The sequence below is a fragment of the Megalobrama amblycephala genome, linkage group LG1 (genome assembly GCF_018812025.1).
Source record: "Megalobrama amblycephala isolate DHTTF-2021 linkage group LG1, ASM1881202v1, whole genome shotgun sequence".
NCBI lineage: Eukaryota > Metazoa > Chordata > Actinopteri > Cypriniformes > Xenocyprididae > Megalobrama > Megalobrama amblycephala.
This window is the reverse complement of record NC_063044.1, coordinates 7,445,168-7,469,912: the sequence shown is the minus strand read 5'-3', so window position 1 is coordinate 7,469,912 and position 24,745 is coordinate 7,445,168. Positions and strand designations below refer to the sequence as shown.

The window sequence follows — 24,745 nt, the reverse complement described above, 5'->3', positions numbered from 1 at the left end:
GTACTCACTGTACATGTCTCTACTGTACATGCGTCTCTACTGTACTCACTGTACATGCGTCTCTACTGTACTCACTACACATGCGTCTCTACTGTACCCACTACACATGCGTCTCTATTGTACTCACTGTACATGCGTCTCTACAGTACTCACTACACATGCGTCTCTATTGTACCCACTACACATGCGTCTCTACTGTACTCACTCTGTACTCACTACACATGCGTCTCTACTGTACTCACTACACATGCGTCTCTACTGTACTCACTACACATGCATCTCTACTGTACTCCCTACACATGCGTCTCTATTGTACTCACTGTACATGCGTCTCTACAGTACTCACTACACATGCGTCTCTATTGTACCCACTACACATGCGTCTCTACTGTACTCACTCTGTACTCACTACACATGCGTCTCTACTGTACTCACTACACATGCGTCTCTATTGTACTCACTGTACATGCGTCTCTACAGTACTCACTACACATGCGTCTCTATTGTACCCACTACACATGCGTCTCTACTGTACTCACTCTGTACTCACTACACATGCATCTCTACAGTACTCACTACACATGCGTCTCTACTGTACTCACTACACATGCGTCTCTATTGTACTCACTGTACATGCGTCTCTACAGTACTCACTACACATGCATCTCTACTGTACTCACTGTACATGTCTCTACTGTACATGCGTCTCTACTGTACTCACTGTACATGTCTCTACTGTACATGCGTCTCTACTGTACTCACTGTACATGTCTCTACTGTACATGCGTCTCTACTGTACTCACTGTACATGCGTCTCTACAGTACTCACTACACATGCGTCTCTACTGTACCCACTACACATGCGTCTCTATTGTACTCACTGTACATGCGTCTCTACAGTACTCACTACACATGCGTCTATTGTACCCACTACACATGCGTCTCTACTGTACTCACTCTGTACTCACTACACATGCGTCTCTACAGTACTCACTACACATGCGTCTCTACTGTACTCACTACACATGCGTCTCTACTGTACTCACTACACATGCGTCTCTACTGTACTCACTACACATGCGTCTCTACAGTACTCACTACACATGCGTCTCTACTGTACTCACTACACATGCGTCTCTATTGTACTCACTGTACATGCGTCTCTACAGTACTCACTACACATGCATCTCTACTGTACTCACTGTACATGTCTCTACTGTACATGCGTCTCTACTGTACTCACTGTACATGTCTCTACTGTACATGCGTCTCTACTGTACTCACTGTACATGCGTCTCTACAGTACTCACTACACATGCGTCTCTACTGTACCCACTACACATGCGTCTCTACTGTACTCACTGTACATGCGTCTCTACAGTACTCACTACACATGCGTCTCTATTGTACCCACTACACATGCATCTCTACTGTACTCACTACACATGCGTCTCTATTGTACTCACTGTACATGCGTCTCTACAGTACTCACTACACATGCGTCTCTATTGTACCCACTACACATGCGTCTCTACTGTACTCACTCTGTACTCACTACACATGCGTCTCTACTGTACTCACTACACATGCGTCTCTACTGTACTCACTGTACATGCGTCTCTACAGTACTCACTACACATGCGTCTCTATTGTACCCACTACACATGCATCTCTACTGTACTCACTACACATGCGTCTCTATTGTACTCACTGTACATGCGTCTCTACAGTACTCACTACACATGCGTCTCTACTGTACCCACTACACATGCGTCTCTACAGTACTCACTACACATGCGTCTCTACTGTACTCACTACACATGCGTCTCTACTGTACTCACTGTACACGCGTCTCTACAGTACTCACTACACATGCGTCTCTACAGTACTCACTACACATGCGTCTCTACTGTACTCACTACACATGCGTCTCTACTGTACTCACTACACATGCGTCTCTACTGTACTCACTACACATGCGTCTCTACTGTACCCACTACACATGCGTCTCTACTGTACCCACTACACATGCGTCTCTACAGTACTCACTACACATGCGTCTCTACTGTACCCACTACACATGCGTCTCTACTGTACTCACTGTACATGTCTCTACTGTACTCACTGTACATGCGTCTACTGTACTCACTACACATGCATCTCTACTATACTCACTGCACATGTCTCTCTACTGTACTCGCTGTACATGTCTCTACTGTGCTCACTGTACATGCGTCTACTGTACTCACTACACATGCGTCTCTCTACTATACTCACTGCACATGTCTCTGTACTGTACTCGCTGTACATGTCTCTCTACTGTACTCACTGTACATGTCTCTCTACTGTACTCACTACACATGCATCTCTACTGTACTCACTGTACATGTCTCTACTGTACTCACTACACATGCGTCTCTCTACTATACTCACTGCACATGTCTCTCTACTGTACTCGCTGTACATGTCTCTACTGTGCTCGCTGTACATGCGTCTACTGTACTCACTACACATGCGTCTCTACTGTACTCACTACACATGCGTCTCTACTGTACTCACTGTACATGTCTCTACTGTACTCACTGTACATGCGTCTCTACTGTACTCACTACACATGCGTCTCTACTGTACCCACTACACATGCGTCTCTACAGTACTCACTACACATGCGTCTCTACTGCACCCACTACACATGCGTCTCTACTGTACTCACTACACATGCGTCTCTACTGTACCCACTACACATGCGTCTCTACAGTACTCACTACACATGCGTCTCTACTGTACTCACTACACATGCGTCTCTACTGTACCCACTACACATGCGTCTCTACTGTACCCACTACACATGCGTCTCTACAGTACTCACTACACATGCGTCTCTACTGTACCCACTACACATGCGTCTCTACTGTACTCACTGTACATGTCTCTACTGTACTCACTGTACATGCGTCTCTACTGTACTCACTACACATGCGTCTCTACTGTACTCACTACACATGCGTCTCTACTGTACTCACTGTACATGTCTCTACTGTACTCACTGTACATGCGTCTCTACTGTACCCACTACACATGCGTCTCTACAGTACTCACTACACATGCGTCTCTACTGTACTCACTCTGTACTCACTACACATGCGTCACTACTGTACTCACTGTACATGTCTCTACTGTACTCACTGTACATGCGTCTACTGTACTCACTGCACATGCGTCTCTCTACTGTACTCACTGTACATGTCTCTACTGTACTCACTGTACATGCGTCTACTGTACTCACTGCACATGCGTCTCTACTGTACCCACTACACATGCGTCTCTACAGTACTCACTACACATGCGTCTCTACTGTACCCACTACACATGCGTCTCTACTGTACTCACTACAGATGCGTCTCTACTGTACCCACTACACATGCGTCTCTACAGTACTCACTACACGTGTCTCTACTGTACTCACTGTACATATCTCTACTGTACTCACTACACATGCGTCTCTACTGTACATGTCTCTACTGTACTCACTGTACATGCGTCTCTACTGTACTCACTGTACATGTCTACTGTACTCACTACACGTGCATCTCTACTCTACTCACTACACATGCGTCTCTACTGTACTCACTGTACATGTCTCTACTGTACTCACTACACATGCGTCTCTCTACTATACTCACTGCACGTCTCTCTACTGTACTCGCTGTACATGTCTCTACTGTGCTCACTGTACATGCGTCTACTGTACTCACTACACATGCGTCTCTACTGTACTCACTGTACATGTCTCTACTGTACTCACTGTACATGTCTCTCTACTGTACTCACTACACATGCGTCTCTCTACTATACTCACTGCACATGTCTCTCTACTGTACTCGCTGTACATGTCTCTACTGTGCTCGCTGTACATGCGTCTACTGTACTCACTACACATGCGTCTCTACTGTACTCACTGTACATGTCTCTACTGTACTCACTGTACATGCGTCTCTACTGTACTCACTACACATGCGTCTCTACTGTACCCACTACACATGCATCTCTACAGTACTCACTACACATGCGTCTCTACTGCACCCACTACACATGCGTCTCTACTGTACTCACTACACATGCGTCTCTACTGTACTCACTGTACATGTCTCTACTGTACTCACTACACATGCGTCTCTACTATACATGCGTCTCTACTGTACTCACTGTACATGCGTCTCTACTGTACTCACTGTACATGTCTACTGTACTCACTACACATGCATCTCTACTCTACTCATTACACATGCGTCTCTACTGTACTCACTGTACATGTCTCTACTGTACTCACTGTACATGTCTCTCTACTGTACTCACTACACATGCATCTCTCTACTATACTCACTGCACGTCTCTCTACTGTACTCGCTGTACATGTCTCTACTGTGCTCACTGTACATGTGTCTACTGTACTCACTACACATGCGTCTCTACTGTACTCACTGTAAATGTCTCTACTGTACTCAGTGTACATGTCTCTCTACTGTACTCACTACACATGCGTCTCTCTACTATACTCACTGCACATGTCTCTACTGTACTCGCTGTACTTGTCTCTACTGTGCTCGCTGTACATGCGTCTACTGTACTCACTATACATGCGTCTCTACTGTACTCACTCTGTACTCACTACACATGCGTCTCTACTGTACTCACTACACATGCGTCTCTACTGTACTCACTGTACATGTCTCTCTACTGTACTCACTGTACATGTCTCTCTACTGTACTCACTACACATGCATCTCTACTATACTCACTGCACATGTCTCTACTGTGCTCGCTGTACATGCGTCTACTGTACTCACTACACATGTCTCTCTACTGTACTCACTGTACATGTCTCTACTGTACTCATTGTACATGCGTCTACTGTACTCACTGCACATGCGTCTCTCTACTGTACTCACTGTACATGTCTCTACTGTACTCACCGTACATGTCTCTACTGTACTCACTATACATGCGTCTCTCTACTGCACTCACTGTACATGTCTCTACTGTACTCACGTACATGTCTCTCTACTGTACTCGCTGTACATGTCTCTACTGTACTCACATACATGTCTCTACTGTACTCACCGTACATGTCTCTACTGTACTCACTACACATGCGTCTCTCTACTGTACTCACGTACATGTCTCTCTACTGTACTCGCTGTACATGTCTCTACCGTACTCACATACATGTCTCTACTGTACTCACTACACGTGCGTCTCTCTACTGTACTCACTGTACATGTCTCTACTGTACTCACCGTACATGTCTCTACTGTACTTACTACACATGCGTCTCTCTACTGCACTCACTGTACATGTCTCTACTGTACTCACGTACATGTCTCTCTACTGTACTCGCTGTACATGTCTCTACTGTACTCACATACATGTCTCTACTGTACTCACTACATATGCGTCTCTCTACTGCACTCACTGTGCATGTCTCTACTGTACTCACCGTACATGTCTCTACTGTACTCGCTGTACATGTCTCTACTGTAATCACTACACGTGTCTCTACTGTACTCTGTACTCACTGCACATGTCTCTACTGTACTCACTATACATGTCTCTCTAGGACACGTTGCTGCTGCTTCTGAAGAGTCTTCCTATGGGATGCTACTTCAACATCTATGGATTCGGCTCTGGCTTTGAGTCCTTCTTCCCGTCAGTAATCAGATGTTAGTTGTTCTTCAGGAATGATCTCATGTATTTTAGCGCTGGTTTGTGAGAGACTGTGGTGTGTGTCATTGCAGTCAGAGTGTTGTGTACAGTGAGGACACGATGGAAGAGGCTCTAAATAGAGTGAGGAACATGAAGGCAGACATGGGTGGCACTAAGATCCTTCAGCCTCTGAAACACATCTACAGTCAGCCCTGTTACCCAGATCACCCCCGACAGGTACAGCCATACTTACTAATTATTCACCGCTATTTCTTCGTAACATTGGTGAGGTGTTTTTCTGAGCCTGACACTGATTCTCTCTCAGCTGTTCATCTTCACTGATGGAGAGGTGTGGAACACTAAAGAGGTGCTGGACCTGGTGAAAAGTCACGTTAACTCTCACAGGTGGGCGTACACGTCTCACTTGTCCTCATTTACTGATATCACTGCGCTTATCTCAAGGTTTAGTAGTTCATGCCAGCCGGTCATGTGTCTTCAGGTGTTTCTCCTTCGGGATCGGTGAGGGTGCGAGTACGGCTCTCATCACAGGAATGGCCAGAGAAGGTTCTGGTCATGCTCAGTTCATCACAGGCACTGACCGCATGCAGCCCAAAGTAAGATCTGCTGTGGACAGAATCAGTACAAGATGTTCAGGGTTTTTATTTACCGCTTTTTCTTCTTGTCCTTCTCTGTCAGGTGATGCAGTCGCTCAGGTTTGCTCTCCAACCGGCCGTGGATAGTATCTCTGTGGATTGGTCTGTTCCTGAGGGCGTTACGGTGGACATGCTGTCCCCACCCATCAATACACTGTTCCAGGCTCAGAGGGCACTCATCTACGCTCAGCTGAAAGGACAGGTCAAAGCTTTTTAATGGTTTACTTTAAAAGGCTTTTGGAGACCAGAGCCACAGTTTAAACCAAGGGCTTCTTTAACAAGGGTAAAATATGCGATTAAGAAAAATTGCTGCGCTGCCTACCAGCCTGTCCTAACCCAGATGTGACACCACACTGGCCCTTGTAAAAAAGTAGTTGCTGTGAAAAAAGAGCTGTGTAAAATCATCAAATTCTCATGCTACTTTCTGTTTCTCTCTCTCGTCATAGAGTTCAGGAACGGCAAAAGGAGCAGTAACTTTGAAATACAAGCTGAAAGATCAACCAGTGACTAACCAGCTCCAGTTTGCTCTTAAACCAATCGAAGACACAGGGTATTACACACACTTACACACACGCACACAACATTTTATTTTATTACCAAGACTTCTTATGCGCTATCAAAACTTTAAACTTTAATACACCGTGTTCCAAATTATTATGCAGGTGACATATCAGTAAGATTTCAATAGAATAAACATTCAGATTTTAGTTTTTCTAAGAAAATGTTTGTTTGTTTATTTATCCATGTCTTTTTAGATAACTGGTATCAATCTCAGACAAAATAATTGGCCAGATCTATGGAAACCCTACTTAGAGGTTGTTCCACATTATTAGGCAAGTCACAGTTCTCATGCAATATGGGGAGGAAGAAAGATCTTTCTGAAGATGAAAAGCATGAAATGGTGCAATGTTGTGCAAAAGGCATGAAAACAACTAATAATGTGCGAAAACTGAATGGAGATTATCAAATTATCATAAGATTTGTGAGTGATTTAGAGCACAGCAGAACTCGGTCAGATAAAGGCTTATTAAGTGTTTCACCAATGGAAAGAGGTCAATAAAACAGCTGGAGTAAAATGTCACGTAATGTTACATTTACCTCAGGAAAGCCATTTAATGACCATAGCATGTTAGTTAGTGCCACCATATGACATCTTGTTAACTAGCCCCCCAGATTGCGTCTCTGACAGTCCAGGCTGTATATTTGACAGGTGTGTGTTTGTTGCAGACGGACGATTCACCGGCTGGCGGCCCGGTCTGTGATCCGTTCTCTGGAGCTGGAAATGCAGGCTGGGAGAGCAGAAGCGGAGGCCGTCCGGAGCAGGATCGTGGAGCTCAGTGTTCAGGCAGGAGTGAGCAGCGTTCATACAGCCTTCATTGGCGTCAATAAAGACGGTAAACGGACCATCACAGGGCCGCTGCTGCAGAGGAGAGTGCCAGTACGGAGTAAGTTAACAGATTTCTTTGTGTGTGTTTAGAGCAGGACAGTCCAGATCCCAGGGATCATGTGTGCCTTGATAACCAATCACATCACAGCTTTGATATCATTGAATTTCGTTCATAGTTGTGCGATAGCCAATCACTGTTTGCATATACCATAGAAATGAATGAGAAGTGCCGTAAAATGAATCATACTATTTCCCACAAAAGCAGTTTATTCAGCGAAGTAAAGCCTCTCCTCCATTGACATCCATTAGAAATTATTACGCTTTTTTGCATGGAGGCTGGCCTTAAAGTAGCTTTGCTAGAAACTTCCAGATGTGTGTGTGGGAACTAAATTCTCTCCGGGATCAGGACTCTTTAGAAGTCAGATTTCATAATCAGTTTCCTATCACATAATAGTTTAATATCAGTGTGCTCACATCATCAACATGTGATATTAAACTCTTTATCAGTTATGGCCCGAAGGTCTGGAGGGGGTGGTGGCAGGGGCGGTCGCAGTGGCGGTGGAGGTATGAGAATACGCGGTAAGAAATAATACACACTGTTCTTTCTTTTTAAGGGATTAGTTCACTTTTTTTGAGCGATGACCTCTATTTATTGGTAATGCAAAACTACATTTTATTTGTTTTTTTTCCCTGGTTTAACCACAGTGGCTGTCTTTGTGTCACAGCACACAACATTTTGTTTGTTCAATAAAATTAAAACGAAAAACCCCTCATTTTGGGGTTGAATGTCCCTGGTGGGGGAGCAGATAGGATTTTCACAGATGTAAGTTCTGTAGTATATTTTTAATGTTTATTATTCGTTATGGTTTTATTACATCTGTATATTTCTCCAAGCACATGAATAAAGCTTTCCCCCAGATTTCTAGCAGCTCTATTTCTGTGAGCAGCAGAATCTCATTGAGGGGTTCAATACCAATACAAAAAAAACAATACATAAACAATGGTCAAGTAATCACGTTTACAGTTTTCGGGGCTCTTGAGACTGGTTTGAGCCGTGTGTGCTTTGGTTTGGTGCAAGTTGGTTTTGATTTTGTTTTATGTGTTTTTAGCATCTGTTATTCTTAAACATGCTTTTTTCTCTATTCTTAGCAATGCCGGGTCCCATGATGCCTTGCTCTGGAATGCGTAAGAGAAATGCACGGCAAACAGACACTTTACTCAACTTGTCTCATTCTTTTTTGAAAAATCAACCAGTGAAAGACGCCAATAAAACAGCTGGAGAACAATATGTCACATTACATTCACCTCAAGAAAGCCATTTAATGACCAAAGCATGTTAGTTAGCTAGAAAAATGATAAAGAGGAATATATGCACTATATTACATATTTATTTTAGTTTTACTCATATCATTAAAAATATGATTATGTTGTTATTATAAAAAAAACCATTATATTTGAGTTGTTCATTTTAAGCTTTAATAACAATACCAGCTGCTACATACAGCTCCCTGTATGTTTACAGCATTAGTTGAGAGATTTGGACCTAATATTTATCCAAATGAATAAAGATCTGAATCAAATCGTAAGCTTATGAATTGAAATTGTGAAATTTGTATCAAGCTCTAATAAGTAGCCTACCAGTCATTGTACCGTGTAAACATTGTAACATTAATGAAATCAATGAACTTAAAGCTGCAGTCCGTAACTTTTTTTGGTTAAAAATGATCCAAAATCAATTTTTGAGCAAGTACATAACCAGCCAGTGTTCAAAACTATCTAATTATCTTGTCTCGATTCACAACGGTAAGCTTGTAATAATGTTTTATAATAAGAGTGACATGGTGGATTTCCGCGGGAAATTCAAGCATGCAGCAGTTCCTCTGTGCGTCATTACGTCACGTCCGTAAACAGAAAGGAAGGAGTCCAGGCTAGTCAGTATTATCATGTGAGGACGCAGCTGGTAGCAGATTATTTATAGCCTTTTCTCACAGCAGCTGAAATAATTAAACTTATCATTTTGATGGTGGATTGTAATCCAGAAAGATCCAAATGACAATCATCAGTGACAACTGGAGATTCATCCGTAGTCAAAAAGCAAAAGACTTTGGATTGTGGAGTGGATACAGACATTGAAATCTACAGGTAACACTAATACACACTAAATACACATAGTCACGCAATGCTGATGTTGTTAACATTAACAATTTGAGAACAAAGTATAACAGTAATAATAATTTGCACGATTTGGCGTGATCCGAGCTAAGCGATCGTTAGATTTAATCATCGTTGGCAGCATGATTTATTGTAGGCCTGATGCTTTTTTCCTCAGTTGGTCAGAACAAAAGTGGCAGAAATGTTACTTACTTGTTCAGATATTTTCCAGTGAAAATTCTTATATTGGTCATGCTTTCAAGACAAAGAATCTGTGATTCTGAAGTTCAGTATCCACACCGGTGCGGTGACTGACAGCAAGCATTAGATTCATCCGCGCTGACGAGCTGTGCCGAGGTACAACGCACGTACAGATAACTGTTCCGCATATGACTGCAATTGCAGGTTTCAAACAGAGATGGCGACAAAGAGGAAAAATCGCGGACTGCAGCTTTAAAGAAATTCTGTTTAGTTACCAAATGTTTTGACCATCATGTGATGCAAGGATTTTTTTTTTTTTTTTACATGTTTACATGTTTTGGTGTACTTGAGTGTAGAGGTCGACCGATATGGGTTTTTCTCTGGCCGATTTCGATATTTAAAAATCAGGGCAACCGATGGCCGATATATGATGCCGTTTTTTTTTGCCAAAGGAGTATACTTTGAAAGGCTCGTGTGCTCAACTGTGCGGAAGGTGGAAATTAAGTATAACTGGTCCTTTCGGCTGATGGCAATTAAAAAATGCCAAAAATCGGCCCGATATATCGGCCGGCCAATTAATTGTTCAACCTCTACTTGAGTGATCAGGTTTGGTCCCAAACAGCAACGACCATCCTGAACTCAAATATTGGGCCTCATTTATCTCAAGTAAGAAAAAATGATCTTACTCCAAAAACACCCATTAACCTCGTAATTGCAAACATTTACAATAATTTATGTTTATATTAAATACAGGTAAATAAAACGATAACATTTACAAACATTATAAAAGCCTAGGCTAATTTCTCCTCACTCCACAACAAATTCTATAAATTTAATGGTATTTAGAACAGAAAAAAAAGTAAGTAGCCATGAATAAAATAAAACACAAATTAGTCTATAGTGGCAATCATTATAAACACCATACAAAAATTAAGCCAAGATTAATTTATTTAAAGCGAAACTGAAACGGCATTGGGTCACAGTTCTTCAGTTAGTTTCATTTTCATGACTTAAAGTTTATTTTCAGTCATGTGTTCCTTTGTTCAGTTTCCCGCCACTCCTTTGTCTCCTTGGTTACTGTCATTATGAGTTCTTTATTTAAGCTGTGTTTATTATCTCGTTTGTGTTTGCTTTAAGTTGAACCCTCACAGTCACTCTTTGTCCGGTCACCATTGTTAATGCTAGTGTTTTGTTTGCTCGTCTGCCTTTTGAATTCTTTGCCCGTGTAGATTATTAAGGCCATTTTGAACCTGATTTTCATCCTCCTGTTGACATACAAACCTGTCAATAAACACCAATTGTCTGTCAGTAAACACCATTCATTGTTATCTCCTGTGTTCTCTGAGTATCTGTCCATAACAGAAGACCAGACCTACTAAAAAGGAAGATGAGCTGCATTGCAATGGATTTGTGGGAGTTCGCGGGACAAATCGCGGCAGTGGCACAATCCAGCAACAATCTATTTACCTTCACCGGAGAATTCTGTTGTCTCGTTCAAGACAGTTCCTTGGATGACACGACCATCATGGCATTGTACAGGATTACTCCCCAATCTAAATGGGCTGGACTGGATAGAGGTGATCGACATATGTTTGGAGAGCTTTCCAAACTCACAAGATCCTCATCCTAAGATGTCCGCCATTCAGAACTCCCGTTCCAAGATGGCTACCCCTCCTGTATCCTCAGCTAAGATGGTTTAAGCCTCTTGGTCTACTCCAGAGTCTTCTCCAGCCCCTGAATCCGCTCCAGTGTCGGCTTTAGCCCCCGACCAAAAACCAGAGATGGCTCCAGCCCCCGACCAGAGACCAGACATGGCTCCAGCCCCCGACCAGAGTCCAGTGATGGCTCCAGCCCCCGACCAGAGTCCAAAGATGGCTCCAGCCCCCGACCAGAGTCCAGAGATGGCTCCAGCCCCCGACCAGAGTCCAGAGATGGCTCCAGCCCCCGACCAGAGTCCAGAGATGGCTCCAGCCCCCAACCAGAATCCAGATATAGCTCCAGCCCGCGAGCCCTCTCCTGATTCCGATCCAGTCCAGAAACCCAAAGCTCCTCCCAAGGAAATTTTTTTTGGGAAGGCATAAACCCACGGCCGTGGTGGCCGAGCCTGGGGGTCCGGGCCAAGGCCATAGAGGCTGCACCACCATGGCAACCTAAACTGCCTGATCTGCCATGGCAGCGCTGAATGGCCAGATCCGCCCTGGTTGCCTGAGTCCCCAGTTCCACCCTGGTCACCTGAGCTCTCGGCTGCACCCTGGAGGCCTCATACCTTCCTGCACCTCCACTCTCACCAGCCTGTAAGGTCTCCAGGGTGCCCCCCTCCCTGGTTGTTCAATCTACGGCACAAGGACGTACCTACCGGGAGGGGGAGTACTGTCACGGTCACCATCTGTCTCACCTTCCCTGAACTCCATTTCCCATCATCCCTCCTTCAGCTCACCTCCTCACACTCAGCAATCACCCGCACCTGATCGTCATCACCTCATCACACAAGCAGCATATAAGCACACACCTCACCTCACTCCAGTGTCCTGTCTCGTTTGCACATAATGGACTTTTCCTACAATCCTCTCCTACATCTCCTGGTACTTGCCCATCTCCATTCTCCAGTGTCTACTCCTTGTCTTCGTGCTCCATTGTCTTTGTGTGAAACCTTTGTTGAGTGTGTGTGCTTCCATCAATCCTCCATCTATGCACGATATCATCACCTGTAAGACAAAGACTGCTTTCAGTAACTCTCAGTAAATGGCCTGTTTACTTACCTGCATTCCTGTTTAAACCTGCTGTCTGTCAATAAACACCATTCGTCGTTATCTCCTGTGTCCGTTACAATACTACTTGACGCACAGTTTTGTTTTTTTTTGTCATTTTGTTAACCTGTCAATTAAGTGAAATATATTTTGTGTAGTCCTATTTATTTTATCCCTTATAGGCTACTTAATTTCTGTTTTTTTTCTCGGTTCACAGAAGTGCTGCTGGTGCGTGATGAGTTTATGCTGTTATTTGCGCATAAAGCTAAATAAAGTCCTGGAAAAAAATGTGTCACAAAGACTAATCTATTCTAATTTATTTTAATTTGACATAGTATTCTTAATGGTTAGTCACCGATTAATGAGCTTCGGTTGTCAGTCAGAAAAATAATCTAAATAAACAAAATTCTCTCATAACAATTCTCCACCAGACATACAATGCTGTTCACGCTTACTCAAAAACTTAAGTACACGAGCTGAGACTTGACGTGAGATTTAATCTCTGCCACCGCTTATGTCCATATTGATTAATACCAAGTTTTGTTTCATGTGTTTTTAGTGTCTGTTTTTCTTATACATGTGCTTTTCTCTCTATTCTCAGCAATGGCGGCTCCCATGATGCCTCGAATGCTTAAGAGTAATACAACAGACAACCCACAGACACTTCACTCAACTTGTGCTGTCTTTTTCTCCATATCTGGAGAAATATCTGTTGGAATGATTGTTTTAGCATAAACGCTCTTATCAGTTTCTCTCTGTATTCTTAGAAGGAGCGGCTCCCAAGATGTCTCGTTCTGGTGCGCGTAGTATTAGTACACAGCCAACAGGTACTTCACTCAACTTGTATTGGTCTTTTTTTAATATGTTTTTACATCTAATTGTCTTTTTCTCCATATCTGAATGTCACTATTTGAATGATTGTTTTGCAAAGACAGCTTCTCAAATGGCATTTAATTCTCTATATTGTGTGAAACAAGATATACTTCACTAAGCTTTTCTTTTTATTTTTTTATATGAATCCAATCGGCATTTTCTGAATGTCACTTTTTGATTGGTTTTGTCTCCAGACTGCAGAATGATGGTTGAATGTGATTCTGTGTCACATCTGGGTAAATCAACACATCCAGCTCAGATTCAGAATTATTGAAAAAAAATTCAGTTGAAAAAAAAGTTTGAATTTAACCAATGCATTTCTAATTAAGGCACACAAAAAATAATTTTAAAACAAAGCAAAATAAAATGTAAACAAATCTTTCTTATATTTTATATGAACATTAAATAAATAAGTGTTAAAGAAACTTAAAGCTGCACACTTCTGGATAAATAGAGAAACTTTTTTTGTTTGTTTTCAAACCGAGATCACAATTCGGAATGACAACTAAATGAAATAACATGTAATTTACTAGAGGTTCTGGAAAAAATTAATTGTATTAAATATTAAATATATTTGTAATAATTATCTAAAAAAGAGAGAAAAAAGTCTGTTTGGATGTATGATTCAATGACGCCCAGAAATACTTGTTTCATTACTGGATGAATCATTGTATTTAAAAGAATCTGTTGAATGAAGATTCAGATACATTTTTTAACAGTCACTTGTCGCCACCTGGTGGTGAAACAATTTTATCGATAAATTAATATCTGAACTATAAACTTTTATCTCAGTACTTCTGTGATCATTTGAATATTTGCAACAGAAAAAAGACACTGTGTGATTGAAAACACTGCAGCTGTTTATACCGACATGACAACTGCTCTCTCAAGATGAACTTTGAAGTAGATCAACTGTAAGACGCAAGGAAACCATGAAACTGCCACACTGACAACCTGACATGTACTTTTTTTACAGTAGCCCCTCACTGCAGAACACTTGAGATCCAGGGGGCGGAGTCGGGTAGATTTAGGGCTATGTAAAGTGGGAGGAGTTGGATGTAGACTCCGCCCCTTGGATATTGTGTTCTGCAGTGAGGACTATCTCGGCAATTGCACAACTGAACTCCACAGCAACTTGTTTGCGTGTCACTTGACGCGCGTCTGTTTGGGACAGAGTAAGCTTGAGAGTTGTTCATGCAACCGAACTTCATGTCTGTTTACATTTCAATGTATTTAAGTGAAATTATATCGAGAGTTATATAGAACATTTTTTCTATCGTAATTGATTAAGACATACCGTTGATAAATACATAACGTTTTATCTTTACTTTACAAATCACAGACATGTTATTACAAATGACTAGAGGTCCCCAGATAATACTAATCCCGTGCACATAGGGATAATTCATATATTAGACCATGCCCCTTAATGTTGAGTTTAGTGCCACTAATGAATGCTTCACTTTTGAAAAGTCATGAAATTTTGCATTGTCTGAAATGCCAACATGCAGCTTTAGAGAGACAGAGTCTTTTTAGAGAATTTGCAGTCTAAATTAGAGAAACTTGATAGGAAATTTAAAATAACTCCTAGTAAAATCCTGCATAGAGGGCTGATAGGCACTAGATCGGCACTTGACCAGCTGTTAACTCAAGAGAGCAGAATCTGCTTTATTTTATGCAAGACAAAGACTTTACAAATCGGGAAATAACAAAACACTTATAAGCTCAACACTTGCAAGAAAAGTTTGGGTTGCCTTCCCATCATTTATTTGGTTTTCTTCAAATTAGACGTTTTATTGAGAAAACTCTCCGGATAAGGATGTGAATATGAAGATGTCAATATTTTTGAAACGTTCTTCCAATGAAAGAAATACTATTTATAAGGTTTATACTAGTTTCAAACTCAGGAAAAAATTCACAATTATTGTTATTAGGGTGGAAGAAGGACTTTGGGCAGGTACAGGAGGATAAGAGATGGTTGAATGAAATACTGCAATGTGTACATTGTGCTCCTTATGTACTTTCTAAGATTGACCCAAAATATTCACCAGTTTGCCTTAAATGTAAAGTCGATATGGGTACGTATTCCCAAATGTTTTGGTTATGTCCCTTGATAAGTCATTTTTGAGATAAGATTAAAACAAAGATTGACCATATACTGAACTGTTCTATTGTCAAAGTTCCTTGGTTTTTTATTCTGAGAATGAGTAAGGAGGACAGTGGATTATCCTTTTTACGGGCCAAGCAAAATATTTACTTGCGCTGTGGATAAAAGATTAACCCCTAACAGTGGTTCAAAGGTACACTGACATTTTCTAAAGTCTTCTTTTTGAACATCTTCAGGCTACAGTTGAAGGGACTGAAGCTGAATTTTTTAATTTGTAGCAAATTAGCTCAAAATAAATAGCATAATTATTCAAAACTAGTTGTTATAAGTAATTATTAACATTTGGATCAGTTAAATAAAATTATGTAATAAAATTAATATTACAATCATTTAACCTGTTTGGCCAATGAGCATTCAGTGTTAATTGCTTATTAATTGTAAGAAATGTTTATTTCTAGGTTATATGTGTAATGATGAGAGTGGGGACAGAGTGGGGATCCATTTGCAGCTTTTTATTAAGAACAGTATCAACAAGGCAAGGACAAAGGCAGAGACGTAAACAGGGACAAGCAATGGTCGAGGCAGGCGGCAGACAGACAGAGTCAGGATACAGGCAGAGATCAGGGCATGCAGCAAACAAACACAGTCCGATAAATAGGCGAGTGTCAGGGCAGGCAGCAGAGAATCACATGGGGTAAACAGTCCAAACGGCAACAGTAACGCTCAGAAATTATCACCGGGGCAAATCAAGACTTCGCAATGTGTGTGTGTGTGGTGTTAAATAGTGTGAGAGTGATGTGGTGCAGGTGTGTGCGCAATCAGTCCCAGGAATGAGGGCCTATGGGAAACGTAGTCCGAATGATAGAAAGTTCAATATTCTGGTGAAGGCTCCCTCCAGTGGTGCGGGGGAGGAAGTGCGGGAGCCTCACTTGTGACAATAGGAAATAACAATCTTATTGTACAGTACTACTCAGAGCCTGTAGTCAGGATTGTCATGAATAGGGACTCCTGTATGAGAGCATAAAACACGGACAACTTTACTTGTGACATGAACAAGAATTTATTAACTAAACTAAACACTTAACTACTCTAACATTCACACACATACATGCATATAGTTTATCAAGGGAGAGAGCTGAAGCAGAGTACAGGAACCAAGAAGTTACATCATTGTTTGATATTCAGCAGATCAACAGCATTGAGCAAACCATCAGTTTAGTTTTAACAGGCCCTTCTTTAAAAGGGGTAAGGATACTCAGTGTATCAGATAATGAGACTAAGTTTGATACTTGCATGTCTCGCCCATTTGAATTAAACTGTCCTGATGCAATTTGTGGAGGCTCCCGTTGAATCTTTGCTGATGTTGTCTTGATGAAAGAGAACCAGTTGGATTCAGAGGATCTTTGGTGAATGGAAGGTCTAGGCTGAAGCCTGGCACAAGCTTGGGGTTCCTTAGAAGCTTCCAGTACAGCATCATCTTGACATCAGCATTTGTCAGTAAAAAAGAAGAGAGTTTGATCTTGTGATCAGTGATTTTAAGGGTGAAGATGTCACACCCTCTTAAGGTGACTGAGCCAATAAGGAGTTTTCCCTTCGGAGGGAAACTTTTACGAGTCTTTGTTCAGTAGCACACTGGATTGGATGTTTGAGAGAAGAACCTTCTAGCTTCTTATAATACGAATGTGTCACAGAGTTAATAACATAAATTACCAAATAGGAAACGAAAGTTGGAGTCCGTAGATACCAAACATGCTCCCCATGTGTTTTTAGTTAACTATAATTTGCAACTCTGAAACTCTGAAATACCAAAATAGTTCAGAAGAGAGAATTAATACATAGAATAAACCCTATAAAAGGAAAATCATGAGATGGGAAAATTGGATACACGTTTATACATGCAGTTTATTTGTCCTTCTCAGAAAGAATGAAGTCAGAGTCACAAGTTCTTGACGGTCATTGCTAATTGTAGTTTTAGGGGATGGGTTCACAGAGGTTTGATAGAGTGAGTTTCTGGATTATTCATTAAATATAATGAATATTTGTTTATTTGAAAAGGATCCCCATTAGCTGATGCCGAAACAACAGCTAGTCTTCCTGGGGTCCAAACAATACATACAACATCCAATAATTACAATCACAATTACTACACAAACAACATAGCACACAATCCAACCTTACTCAACCAATCCAAACAATATTATGATGTTGAAAACAAATACAATCTTAGTCTTTTTTTAAAACCAGTTTTTCCCTTGATTTCACGAACCTCAACTGGAAGATTATTCCATAACACAATTGACCTGTACATCACAGTTCTCTTCATAGAGTCAGATTTAGGTAGGGGTAAAAAAATCTGTCCACTATTCGCCCCTCTTGTATAATGTAAATGCATATCAGAATAATATATTATTTTGTCATAAAGAAATTTAGGAGTCCGAGTGTTAATGATTCTATGAAAGTATACTAACATATTGACAGATAGTCTATGCTTAATCATCAGCCAAGCAAGACGTTCATGCATCTCAACTACACTAGTTCTCAAAGAACACCTTAGAACAAGCCTTGCAGCCTTGTTTTGAGCCTCTTGTAATTTTTTTAAATGACTACTAGATGAAGCAGACCATACAACAGAACAATAATCCAAATGACACAAAACCAATGTACAAACAACCCTACTAAACAACTGTGAATTTAAAAAATGTGCACATTTACGCGTTACTGCCACAGCTCTACCCATTTTAGCCACAACTTTATTAATGTGATCAGACCATGATAATGTAGAATCAAGCCAAAGACCAAGAAGCTTCACCTTTCTTACTTGCTGTACATTTTGACTATTTACTTGTAAATTAATTTTAGGATTATCAGATAATCTATACTTAGAACCAAATATTATACTCACAGTTTTTGAAATATTTAGAACAAGTTTATTTGTTTTGATCCAATTATACAATTTGCTAATCTCAAAAACTCCCAGCCTGGTTCATTACTCAAAACCACAATCATGGGTAAGACTGCCGACCTGACTGCTGTCCAGAAGGCCATCATTGACACCCTCAAGCGAGAGGGTAAGACACAGAAAGAAATTTCTGAACGAATAGGCTGTTCCCAGAGTGCTGTATCAAGGCACCTCAGTGGGAAGTCTGTTGGAAGGAAAAAGTGTGGCAAAAAACGCTGCACAACGAGAAGAGGTGACCGGACCCTGAGGAAGATTGTGGAGAAGGACCGATTCCAGACCTTGGGGGACCTGCGGAAGCAGTGGATTGAGTCTGGAGTAGAAACATCCAGAGCCACCGTGCACAGGCGTGTGCAGGAAATGGGCTACAGGTGCCGCATTCCCCAGGTCAAGCCACTTTTGAACCAGAAACAGCGGCAGAAGCGCCTGACCTGGGCTACAGAGAAGCAGCACTGGACTGTTGCTCAGTTTTGCATGTCATTCGGAAATCAAGGTGCCAGAGTCTGGAGGAAGACTGGAGAGAAGGAAATGCCAAAATGCCTGAAGTCCAGTGTCAAGTACCCACAGTCAGTGATGGTCTGGGGTGCCATGTCAGCTGCTGGTGTTGGTCCACTGTGTTTTATCAAGGGCAGGGTCAATGCAGCTAGCTATCAGGAGATTTTGGAGCACTTCATGCTTCCATCTGCTGAAAAGCTTTATGGAGATGAAGATTTCGTTTTTCAGCACGACCTGGCACCTGCTCACAGTGCCAAAACCACTGGTAAATGGTTTACTGACCATGGTATTACTGTGCTCAATTGGCCTGCCAACTCTCCTGACCTGAACCCCATAGAGAATCTGTGGGATATTGTGAAGAGAAAGTTGAGAGACGCAAGACCCAACACTCTGGATGAGCTTAAGGCCGCTATCGAAGCATCCTGGGCCTCCATAACACCTCAGCAGTGCCACAGGCTGATTGCCTCCATGCCACGCCGCATTGAAGCATTTTTTTCTACAAAAGGATTCCCGACCAAGTATTGAGTGCATAACTGAACATAATTATTTGAAGGTTGACTTTTTTTGTATTAAAAACACTTTTCTTTTATTGGTCGGATGAAATATGCTAATTTTTTGAGATTTTTGGGTTTTCATGAGCTGTATGCCAAAATCATCAGTATTAAAACAATAAAAGACCTGAAATATTTCAGTTGGTGTGCAATGAATCTAAAAATATGAAAGTTTAATTTTTATCATTACATTATGGAAAATAATGAACTTTTATCACAATATGCTAATTTTTTGAGAAGGACCTGTATATATGGCATATCAATTATGAAAATTGAAAATAATAAAGGTCCAAGGCAACTACCTTGAGGAACACCACACTCCAGGGACTTGCTACCAGATAATGCACCATTAAAATAAACTCTTTGCGACCTCTCCGACAAATAGCTCTTAAACCACTTAATTGCCGAGGAAGCAAAGCCATAACTAATAAGTTTGGAAATCAAAATTTCATGGTCAATCACATCAAAGGCAGCACTGAAGTCTAATAATAGTGTACCCACTAGCCTTGATTTATCAATCGATGCTTGCCAGCTATCCAACATTTGTGTCATAGCAGTGCAGGTTGAATGACCCTTCCTATATACATGTTGAAACATCGTAGTCAATTCATTGTTAGAAAAGTAATCTTGCACTTGCTCAAATACAATCTTTTCCAACAATTTACTTAGAACAGGCAAAATGCTAATAGGCCTGCTATTTAGACCACATAAAGTTGCTTTTGTGTCTTTGGGTAAAGGAATTATCTTACTCTCTTTCCAAAGTTTTGGACACTCACCACCTATCAAACATCTGTTAAAAATGTGACAGATTGGTTTAGAAATATGTCTAGCTGATAACTTCAACAGCCTACTATCTAAGTTGTCCAAACCAGCAGACCCGCCCACCGTCAAAGATCTCCGCAGCATTTCCACCTGCACAACATTAACCCGCTGAAATTCAAATGTACACAGTTTATCTTTCATAATACACCTTTCAATTAGCTCATTCGAGTTAAAATCAACAGTATGTTTCATTGTCTCTCTAATGTTAGAAACCTTAGTAACAAAGTAATCATTAAAATAATTCGCAATCTGTATTGGCTTAGTCAAATAAACTCCATTCAATTCAACAAAAGAAGTACCCATTGATTTTTTCCCCATAATTTCATTGAATACATTCCACATTCTCTTACTATCTGTACCACAGTCTTCAATTCTCTTCTGAAAATATTTTTTCTTTTTCACTCTGTTCACCTTGGTCACCTGATTCCTTAAAATACAATAAAATTTTCTGTCCTCGAGAGAGTCTGAAAGAACCACAACCTTTTTAGCCTCATCCCTTTGAGCCATTAAGCTCCTTAACTCGTTATCCACCCAAGGAGCACCTTTGGCTTTAACTGTAAATTTCTTTAATGGGGCATGATTATTGACTACTCTCATAAAACAATCCATAAATAAATTGAGTGATGCATCCGCATCATTAATGTCACTTATCAAATTCCATTTAATATTATCCAATTCATTTAGAAAACTCTCCTCATTAAATCCCCTATAAGATCTTTTCATAATAATTTTAGGACAGGCTCTAGGTAGCTTAGTTCTCCTAGAGACAGCAATATAGTTGTGATCACTAAAACCAATTGTTACAGAAACAGGAGTAGAGCACATATCAGGATTATTAGTGTAAATATGATCAATACATTTTGATGTTAAAAATCCTGTATTGTTACTAGAAATTCTTGTTGGTTGATCCATTAATTGAGATAAACCACAAGTGTCTGTCATAGTTTTAAGCTTATTCCTCAAAGGACAAGCATCAGACAGCCAATCAATATTTAAATCACCCATCCAGGGGTGCGTTTCCCGAAAGCATCGTTAGCCAACTATGGTCGTAAGTCCCATTGAACTCTATTGGTAACGACGGAACTTGCGAACATAGTTCGCTTTGGGAAACGCACCCCAGTATAGTTCTCTATTTTCCTCAGTCACCCTGTCTAACATATTACATAAACCATTTACATACTCTATCCTGGCACTAGGTGGCCTATAACAACAACTAAGAATAATCGGTTTTAAATATGAAAGTTGTACCTGTAACCATAACACTTCAACACCATCAACCATTAAATCATGTCTCAATTTAACAGAGAAATGATCACGTATATAAATGGCAACACCACCTCCAAACCTATTTCGATCATTTCTATAAATTGAGAACCCCCCTATATCAACATCTGAGTCATCTATGAAATGATCCAGATGAGTTTCAGAAATCATAAGTATATCTATTTTGTTTGATTGCAAAAATAAAGACAAATCTTGAATTTTGTTTCTTATACTACATATGTTAATATGTGCAAGTATTAAACCTTTAGGTAATTTGTTTATACTGGTCATCATAATTAAAATTAATTATAATCTGGTTAAATATCTTATACACAGAGTTATTTTATCATCAAGTAAGCTACATACATATAAGTCCTACACACAGCCACACATACATATAAACAAACATATATAAAATTATACTTTAAAACTCATTAGGGCAATAACTGACTTTGTCCAGCCCTTGGGGTGATAATCAGTTTATCATACTTCAGTTTATCATACTTCCTGTGCTCTTTGTCTTTAATGTGAAGAAGCTTGACAACAATTTTCCTTGGCCTTCCACTGTCCTGAAACTGACCAAGTCTCTGGGCACGCTCAATATCCATGTTTAATCCATCTAAGCCCAAGTTTTTTGTAAACATTTCCCGCACCTTTTTCTCTGATTCACACCAATTCTCTCCTTTCTCATCCACAATGCCATCAATTAAAATATTTGTTCTCCTATTCTGGTTTTCAATATAGTCCAGCTTGTTGAACATTTCATCCAATTCCCGCTTGGAAGTAGTGATGTTGGTCTCAAATGTCCTTATCTTTGCCTCTATCTCAGTGCATCCCATCCTTTCCTCTTCAAACTTTGTTTGGGTAAATTCCAAGCTGGTCTTCAATTCCTGTACATCTCTAATAACACCATCCAATCTTTTATTAGTTCCGTCAATAATCAGCTGAATGAAGCATTTAAAATTATCTTGCTGCTGCAATAACATATCTTTGTAGATCCCTCTCTGCTGCTCCATCAACTGGGAGAGTACACTCATTGTAACAACCACATCCTCCTCACAAGGAGATGTTTTAGCATTTTTAGGAGGCATAATATATCTTACCAGGATGTACCCGAAGTTGATAAAAGTTGCAAATGTTGAATAATTGTGTGTCTGATTGGTCCAGACGCTACAAATTTATTGTAGTGTCTGGACCCACTTTTTTAATAGTCTTCCTCAAAATGTATCACAGATTTGTCAACAAGGTCGACTACATCTGAATTGGAAATATTAATGCATTTCTATAAGCTGCTGTAAAGTATGCTCTGTATATATTATTTGGTATTGTATGTAATGTATATGTCTCTAATGTCTTTAATGATAATCATACCAAAACTAATGACGCTTTATGTGTCCAGCTTCCTTCTGCCTAAACTCTGTATGTATTGCAGCAGAACCTGAGCCCCAGACGGACCCTCTGCTCCAGCTGGTCTCTCTTCAGAAGGCCTCGGGATGCTGGGAACTGAACGCCTCACTTGCTACCGTGTTTGGGAAGACAGAGAGTGAGGTGGCCAATCACAGACCAGCACAGGTGGGGCATATGATGTCATATCCTCAGGTACATCATGATTGGCTCAGTGTGTGTGACATGTAGTTGTGTGTTCCAGGTGGACGTGTCAGTGTGGGTCACCGTTCTGGCTCTGATCTGGTTATATGCATGTAGATCAGATGACCAGGTTGAGTGGCAGTTTGTGGCCATGAAGGCAGCATTATGGATCCGCTCTCAGAAACGTGAGACAACATTCATTCATTTTCCTTTCAATGCTTGATGTTGACAGAAAACAGCAGTTGAAGAACTTCACAAACATTCACTGCTGTACATGTTCTTGTACACTGTTGATTGAGTTTGGAGGTGTTTGTGTGTGTTTCAGCGGAGGGCCTGTCTCAGTGTGTGTGCGACGGGAACGTCCTGTTGGGAGGTCATGTGACTGAAAACATGTTGGCAATCTGAAGACTGAAGAATCTTGTGCTGTCAGAAATCAAATATAGTATGTTTTAAAGAATAAAACTGACAGATTTGTATCAGCGGTACAGAGATTTTTTTTTTACTATATGATAGCTATTGGGTCTGTCATAAATTCATGTTATTACTCTAAATACAATTCTAAATATATAATCATAATTTGTGAGTGATCATGAATCCATTATTTCGCTGTGTGTTGTTGTGAGCAGACTGTGTCAGTGTGACTTTACCAAACTATTAAAGTCTTTCTTCACTAGTTATAATTATCTGTCTGATATTTAGATATACATTACATTAAATATGAATATTGTGAGCTTGGGTAAACTTTACTCCAGCTTTCTGTCTGCATCATAGAAAGAGGATAAAGCAGTCTGTGGCGGTTCTTGTAAAAAGTCTTGTTACCTGTAGCCACATATAAGTAAGGGATGAGAACTGTGTTTTAAGTTTATTTTATTTCTAAAGTACATTTAACAACAACAGAAGTGCTGTTCACCTAGGGTCATAAAACAAACAACAGCCAAGGGACAAAAAACAGCTCTCAAGCTAATTTAAAGGCCCACAGAAGAGTGTTGGATCTCGCAGCATTATTCAACGTGTTGATGTAATTTCAACTGAAACAGGAAGACAGGGCGATATATTGAGCAGCTCCACCCCTTTTTTAAAATCGCCAATAGTGTTTCGTTTATGTTACAGCTGGCCCGAGCTGTTAAACTCAGTAAAACCTCAGTTTCCTTTTAATCTCAAACCGGTTCTCCTCATAATCTCCTCTGTATCGCTTTAACATACAGCATTCTGTACAGAATTCATATGGGTCCGATACCTGCCGACTTGC

General features: G+C 40.6%; 1 protein-coding gene across 1 annotated transcript in view; it reads left to right on the top strand.

The window, feature by feature from the left end:
* Nucleotides 1-23,972, top strand: part of LOC125250548 (von Willebrand factor A domain-containing protein 5A-like) — a 30,325-nt gene extending 6,353 nt beyond the window's left edge. The window contains exons 7-21 of the mRNA XM_048163176.1: nt 5,618-5,706; nt 5,796-5,940; nt 6,029-6,108; nt 6,203-6,317; nt 6,400-6,558; nt 6,803-6,906; nt 7,584-7,801; nt 8,251-8,322; nt 8,893-8,928; nt 13,444-13,479; nt 13,610-13,669; nt 13,910-13,951; nt 23,342-23,481; nt 23,558-23,681; nt 23,822-23,972. Coding sequence (XP_048019133.1) covers nt 5,618-5,706; nt 5,796-5,940; nt 6,029-6,108; nt 6,203-6,317; nt 6,400-6,558; nt 6,803-6,906; nt 7,584-7,801; nt 8,251-8,322; nt 8,893-8,928; nt 13,444-13,479; nt 13,610-13,669; nt 13,910-13,951; nt 23,342-23,481; nt 23,558-23,681; nt 23,822-23,901 — 1,500 coding nt within the window. The 3' untranslated portion in view covers nt 23,902-23,972. The remainder of the gene's footprint in view (nt 1-5,617; nt 5,707-5,795; nt 5,941-6,028; nt 6,109-6,202; nt 6,318-6,399; nt 6,559-6,802; nt 6,907-7,583; nt 7,802-8,250; nt 8,323-8,892; nt 8,929-13,443; nt 13,480-13,609; nt 13,670-13,909; nt 13,952-23,341; nt 23,482-23,557; nt 23,682-23,821) is intronic.
* The last annotated feature ends 773 nt before the right edge of the window (nt 23,973-24,745 follow it).